Below are 7,121 nucleotides of genomic sequence, written 5' to 3'. Positions count from 1 at the left end.
TCTCTCTCTCTCTCTCTCTCTCTCCCTCTCTCTCTCTAGCGCACTTTGCCCTCCTCTCTCTCCCTCCCTCCCACTCTCTCCCTCCATCTCTCCGCTTCTCTCTAGCGCCTCCCAGGCGTCTCCTCATGATGGCTGCGCGCATGTTTGGAATACTTTGCTGTTTCACAGATATTAGCCCTTTATTGTTCATTGAAACTGCAGCAAAATCGTCGCCCAAATAGGAAAAATGCAGAAATGCAATAAATGACTCCAGTGGGCGGCTTCATGAGGGCAGAATGTCAATAGAACGTGTAAATAGTCATCTTTGTAACTGTCAGAAGTTGTGCATTCACCTTGGATTTTTGCATTTTTTCTTCTTATGCCCATAAAAATGATGAATAATTAACAAAAAACTCATCAATGCTTGTGGGTTTAAAAGGGAAAAAGGATGGAATATTAGTGGCATATTTGACTGAAAGGAAAAAGAATGTCACTTAAATGCAACGCTTGTATTCCGGCTCGGGTGGTGGGTGTAAGACGCAGCTCAGCATCGAACTGGGTCGACAAATCATCGTCCTCAATGGAACCAGTGAAGGTTTCAGCAGGCCGATGGGGAAAAGGTTCGAACCTTTTAGGCGAACTGAGAACTATCGAGTGGGGTGGTGATAATGATGTATTAACCTTTGCTAATGAGCAGACCCAAGTGTGCCTTTTATTCCATCTTCATTACTACACACACCCTGGCTATTCTTCCTCCTCTGATGCCAGAAAGTGCAGCCCGGCCACATGATGGATCGCCGCAGATTATCGACCCAACTCTTTTATCTGAAGTGCATCTTGAGTAATCTTCTGTGACCTTGGGTCCGACCCCTCTCCGTGCTGGCAGGATGACCGGAGGCCTTAAGGCAGAAGAGAAAGGAATGAAACACACTTCCCTCCAGCCTCAAGACATTTGTTTTTCCTCTGCTTGGAATGTGCGAGAGGGTGAGCCGTCGCTTGGGCGCGCGAGCATCTCATAGCACACATCTGCCCCTTGATGGACAGCTTTTATTATCCAGGCCAGGCATCCACGGGACCCCCACCACCCCACATTCTCCCCGCACCCGCCGCCGTTGCCCTCAGTAAAAACATGATAAGCATCTGGTACTGCTCTGCAGGCGCTGTGGGGACCTCTGAGGCCTCAGCCTGCCTCCCCATCTCACTGACTAGACTGACTAGAGCCTGTCACGGTGCTTATTTACAGGTCAAACCCTGCGGGCTGCACAGAGCGTCTTTGTGCACGAATGAGAGGAAAGTGAGAGGAGTGGGCGTCGTGCGGGACAGGTTGGATGGATCCCGACACAAACCAGAAGACCAGACTGACGTCGTGCCGAGGCTGAAAACAGCCACAGCCTTCTGCTGTTTCCCACCTGTATATTATTTATTTATGTAATATTTCTGATGGGAAAATGTGACCCTGTTTGGCCACGCCTCCTCACACCTGAGGTCAGCAACAACGATGCCTTGTTTCCTGTCAGGCGAAAGGTTGGAAAGGTCACGCTGTGTAAGGAACCGCATGTCTTTGTGGGTGATTATTTGGTCTTGCCTTGCGTTGTTTGGCTCAGATCTGCTGCTTGGTGTGGTTCTGCATATCAGCTGTCATCGCTTCCACTTTGGGATGGATTCCAAGTAGACGTCAGGTAGGACGTTTTCTCTGTATGCAAAATTTGGTGTGTTTTTGTCATCATTTTTTAATCAGGCTCAGCTGTTGGTCACATGACATTGTTGTGGTTCAGCCACTGACTGTGCTAGGCATTCAACCTAGAAATGATTGAGGTTATCTGGTCCCCCGGTCAGCTACATCCCTTGAATCCAGTAAGGTAACAAGGCTTTTCCTCCATTCTCCAGGTCTGGCTCACAGCTGAGCCAGAGTGATGTGGGTTTATTTGTGTTTTTGTGAGGAGATGAACACATAACAGCAATAAAACGTGGGTGTTTGAAGCAACAGAAAACAAGCGCTTGTGTGGAGCTTCTCTGCAGTACCTGCTGAGTCAGCCAGGATGGAAAAAGGAAATGAGGAGGCTTTTTTCTCTTCTCCCTCCTCCTGCGCTCTTTTGTACTCTTTGTGAAGCTACTGGCTTAACATCTGCTTAGCTGGCCCCTTTTCCTTTTCACTTGTCCCAGCCAGTGTGTGTGTGTGTGTGTGTGTGTGTGTGTCACAGAGGTGTACATCTGTGTGTTGGGATTTGGGGCTCTGCAGCTGTTGGGGCTCTCCTCCTGATGGCTGCTCATTGTTCCCCCTCTGTCCGTCTGTCTCTCCCGTCCCTCTCCCAGCCTATTTATGGGCCTCCTCTTTTTCACCGTGCACACCCCAAATAAATTTACGTCTTGGACACAAGCCTTCTTCTGGGTATAAATCCTGCTGGAATGGTTCCTGTCAGGAGCTGCGCTGCCAAACGCCTGCAGCTTTTACACGATGGAAACAAAATCTTACCACGTACCAGTCTCTAATTTCTAAAAATATATTTTAGTTGTTGTTATTTTGGTCATGGAAAATAAGCAAGATGGTCAAACATTTAATAAAAAAAATACCACACTGTAATCATCATAAATAATAAATAACAGTAAAAATGAGTGCAAACATATATATAAGAAAAATGTAGCTTTGTACAGTGTACGTTTTTGATCCGTTCCTGTTTTTAAAGCAAGAAATTTGTCCTCAATTGTTCTTTTATCTGTAAAGATAAGAGCAAATATGTAAACTAACCTTGCTGACAAACAGTAATTTAATATATATGATAACAGACAATTGGTGTCAGTGCTTTAATACATTTGTGTGTCAGGAACAGATATTACAGGTCCAAATATACAGGATGGTGATGTAAGACACATGATATCAGCCAATATCATAGAAATATCTTATTAAAAACCAGATGAGCTGTCGACTGAGGGACACAGCAGCAAACATGTCACCTCATCCCCCACACACACATCACACACACAGTTTGAAGATAACAAACAGTAGCGAGGGACAAACGGAATGACCTGCTATGATAGAGGGTGTTGATAATGTTATTGATAGTCACACAGAGATTTGACTGTGCGTGTGTGTGTGTGTGTGTGTGTGTCCTTAACTTCATTTCATCTGTTCGTTGTTCTTTTGAACGGACTTAGATTGTTTAAAATCTGAATATTTTCAGCTTTTTTGTGGAAGCAGCTCCTCAAAGTTTCCATTTGTGCTTTCAGATCCACACAAGCAGCGATAATCTCCTATTTCCCAAACACGGGATACGTTTGTGAACGCACCAAAACCCCAAATCGAATGACTGATATTCGCTCATAAGGAGAATGAATCTGCAGTTTTGATTCGGTTTGATTTTCTCCTCTTCTGGAACTCTGCTGAAGGCGTGCAGATGTTCCTGGGTGGTACAGACCAATGGAACTGAAAGATCAATGACAAACAGGGGCATTATTTAGAAATCAGCAGCCAGCAACCACAGTATCTCTGAAAATTACAATATCACGTTACCGTCTCGACGTCATTTGGAAAATCTGAGTGGAACCTCAGCAGGAAACCAAGAGCAATGCGCCTGTGGTGTAGAGATGATGGCCTCCTCTGAGTGAGGCAGGGGTGTAGAACGGGACCTTTACTGCTCCATTTTAATCAGGGGACAAAGGCAAAGGAGGAATTGTTTTCCTTCCACCTCTGCTGAGCTTTTCTTGTCTGCTAAACATCTGTTTGACACGACTGGCACAGCTGCTGGTGTGAAAAGCAGCTGTTTGCTTCGAGAAAACAACTGAGGATGAGTAAAGTCAACAAATGTGTGTGTGTGTGTGTGTGGGTGTGTGTGTGTGTGTTCTCAGTTTGCCTCATATCCCCAGTAGCGCTGTGGTTTCATGGACACCAACGTTGTTCCGCAGCATTGAGCCAAAATATGATAAGTTAAGAGCTTTAAGAGGCCAAACTTTTTCTTTCATGTTGAACTGGCACCGAGTCAAAAGTCCAATCAGACCATGAAATGAAGTTTTGGCAAAGCTGCTTGAACAGCAACGTGCTCATCACAATGGTGCTGAAAAGGCTGTTTCTGCCCAAACCCACACTGCAAACAGCCCGTTCCATTAAGGTTTTCCTTCTGGAAAAGGTTGTTCTGCAGTAGAAATTCTGACTCTATCCTCCATCTCTAGATATCTTCATCCACAGATCTCTGAACCCTCGGTGATCACCACGAGGTCTCCACCTTTCAGCCTCGATCATGAGTAACACTTTCTCAGAGCTGGTTGGAGAATGAACCTCTGAGAACTTAATCGGCCATCTATGACGGTGCAACGGGACACACGAGACCTTTATTTCGACCTAAAGAAGATAGGGTCAGCCATCTGTGTCATCCAGTGGGACATGAAATAATCCATCAGGTAACACGAGCTCAAAAAGAGCGAAACCCAAACCACACTTCAGGTGTGTCACCACAAAATCAAGTGATTTCACACCATGTTTTCAAATAGAGTGCAAAAAAACCCCACACTTGCAGAAATGTCCAGAGCAGTTTTGACACCGACGTGAGTAATTCTGCCCCCCCATGGCTGTGACCTCTCTGGTCGTTTCTCATGCAGTGGAACGTGGAGGCTGCTGACGTAAATTGGGCTGATAGAAATCTATTTTGCCGCTTCTGTTGGTCTTCATGTGCAGGAACCAGGTATTCATTTCAGACAAGGCCAGGCACATACCTGCAGGCTGGAATTTTATCATTGGAGCATTTACCACTATTTCATGTCAGCCCACAATGGCAGGAATTCCTCTGATCACGAAGCTGCTGCAAAGCTTTCGGCCACAAATGCCGAGAAACCCATTTTTAATCTACTAGTCTCAGAAATATAAGTGATGCATATGTCAAAGTGCAGTCAAATACCTGCAGGATGTTTTTTATTAAGTGAATCTCCAAAGGCAAAAAAGTTTTTCACTTTTTAATTGACAGCGTGGAGGAACAGTTTAACATCTGCAACGCTAAGACTTTGAAGTCTTAGTTTAAAGAACAAAGGTGCATTCAAAGGTTCTGACATTTCAGGTTCATGTAAAAATAATAAAATAAAATAGATGTGCACTATATAGGTCAATGTTTCTGAACAAAGAACAGGTTTACGCACCGTGTTTATGATTTGGCTTCCTGGATCGTCGAACTCGAACGTTTATTTTGGTGGACTAAGAGCGACATCTTGTGGCGGTAAACGGAAAAGACAAGCAGTCTGGATACATACGGTACATACATACGTACAGTATAAATACAGCATGTCACTGCTTTATAAACCTGACCTCATATTTTATTGGTGAATAAATATTTTTTTGTATAAAACTGAAGTGTTCCATAGTTTTAGATGATTAAACACTACATTGCAAAGTTCAACCACAAATCTAAACGCCACATTGACTCTATCAACATAAAGGATACACCGAATGGTTATTATTATTATTATTATTTGCAAAAATACAAAGCTAAAGAAATTTTTTAGAAATCTTAATGTATATGGAGCAGACCTGTGAGGAAGAAGAAATTTTACTTTAAAAGATTTTGTACATAGGATTGACTGGTGACAAACAGAATTAACTGAACTACCATGGGCTCAACCTCCAGTACGGTGGCCAAGAAAGCAATTTTCACAGCTATTTTGGTTTGTTCTTTCTGGGCTACGCTACTCAGATGACGGGGGATCACAGCAGAGTGCAGAGGAGACTCCCATTCCTTCTTTAGAAGGTTAAAAACCCGATTGAAATTTCCAAAATGTTCCACAAAACCAGACTCAATGCAGAATTTTGTCAGATTGCTAACTGAAAACAAATTTATTATACAAAACATTCATGAGAAGGTTTCTTCTTCACATAATTCATTTAAATATCCAAAAAAAGAGTCCTTATAAGATATATAAGCTTCACTCCAACTTTTGCCTGAGAATCCTTTTCTCCTCCTCTACGAACGTCTTGTCGGAGGTCGCTTGTCCCATGTCCCTCTTTCTCTTCTCCTTCTGCTGGAACGTCTCTACCCGACGTTTTTTGGACGATGCTTTATCGTTGTTGGCTTCCTCATCTGTTCCACCAGAGAGTGGGAACATAGAGAGAAAAGAAAATAGAAAATGATAGCTGTTAAATATTAAAGTGAACAGTAATCCTGCATATTTTACAATGTCAAGCAAACTAAAAACACAGGAAAACCTCACAAAGTCACGGACCTCCAGTTGTCTGCACAGTGGAATTCTCTAAATATTGTGGTGACAGCTAACAAGACAAAACAGCAGAGCCGTCTCAACACTGAAGGACAAACCTGAGTCAGAGAGCTGCTCCTCTGGGGGTAAGAACTGAGCTTTTCCCGCTTTTGGCGCATCTTCACCGTTATCCTCGTACACATTGGACCACTTTATAGCCATGTCCATGCCAGGAGGGGGACCCTTCTTCTTCACTGGTTCTGCACTGTAGCTCTCGGGAGGGGGGACTGCGGTCGTGTTCCATGGCTTAAACTCTTTGGCAGGCTTCATGTAACAGACCAGAGGTTGCAAAAGTAAACGAATGCTTCTCCAACATGGAGAACATTTAGAGGTCACAACAGATCTGCCAAAAATATGCCAAGAACCCACAAATGGGGTTAGTGGTATTAATGAAGCTTTATGCATTTAAGACTGCTTATATGGGGTTAACCGGTTCTTATTTACCTCTTCTGGGGGTTTGACCGTGAGGTTGTCCCAGTCGATCTCCTTATTCAGCGGGTTATAGAGGAAAGCAGGCTTGGACACGGAGCGGAACAGATCGTCGGGTTTGGGCAGGGAGGCTCCACCGGCAGCCCTTTTGGTTGCTTGTTGGGAGGACTGGGCTCCACTTTCCACAGGCGCCGTGGAAGGTGCCGTTTTCTTTCCGAGCCCTCCGTCATCGTCTGAGTCGCTGCCATCGCTACTGTTGCTCAAATCGTCATAACTGGAGAAAAAACCCAACGAACCAGACTTCTTTTCTTCTGACATTTTGCTTGATCCGAAAGGCTATTACAGGGAAAATCGACAGTTGGAAAACGTCAAAAGAGAAATGCCCGAAAGTGTGGAAACAGGCTCAGATGCGATTATTGCTAAAAGATATGCGGCCCCATTTTGAATCCAGTTTCAAAATAGTCGTAAACTGTTGTGGTGTG

At 44.2% G+C, this 7,121-nt stretch overlaps 1 protein-coding gene across 1 annotated transcript; it reads right to left on the bottom strand.

The window, feature by feature from the left end:
* Positions 1 to 5,762: 5,762 nt before the first annotated feature.
* Positions 5,763 to 7,121, bottom strand: c20h1orf52 (chromosome 20 C1orf52 homolog). The gene is made up of 3 exons (XM_003974366.3): positions 6,655 to 7,121; positions 6,270 to 6,474; positions 5,763 to 6,035 (listed from the first exon to the last, which is right to left on the bottom strand). Exons 1-3 carry the CDS (start codon positions 6,955 to 6,957, stop codon positions 5,881 to 5,883), a joined length of 663 nt encoding a protein of 220 aa, XP_003974415.1. The 5' UTR covers positions 6,958 to 7,121; the 3' UTR covers positions 5,763 to 5,880.

This window comes from Takifugu rubripes, chromosome 20, assembly GCF_901000725.2.
Source record: "Takifugu rubripes chromosome 20, fTakRub1.2, whole genome shotgun sequence".
Taxonomy (NCBI): Eukaryota; Metazoa; Chordata; class Actinopteri; order Tetraodontiformes; family Tetraodontidae; genus Takifugu; species Takifugu rubripes.
The sequence above is the reverse complement of the archived record's forward strand: the minus strand, read 5'-3'. Positions and strand labels throughout refer to the sequence as shown.

Excerpts from the sequence above, each read along its gene's own strand:
- c20h1orf52 (XM_003974366.3), bottom strand. The coding sequence starts at position 6,957 with ATGTCAGAAGAAAAGAAGTCTGGTTCGTTGGGTTTTTTCTCCAGTTAT. Across the intron at positions 6,475-6,654 it reads CGGTCAAACCCCCAGAAGAG|CCTGCCAAAGAGTTTAAGCC; the intron begins GTAAATAAGAAC and ends TGTTACATGAAG. Across the intron at positions 6,036-6,269 it reads GGAGCAGCTCTCTGACTCAG|ATGAGGAAGCCAACAACGAT; the intron begins GTTTGTCCTTCA and ends CTGGTGGAACAG.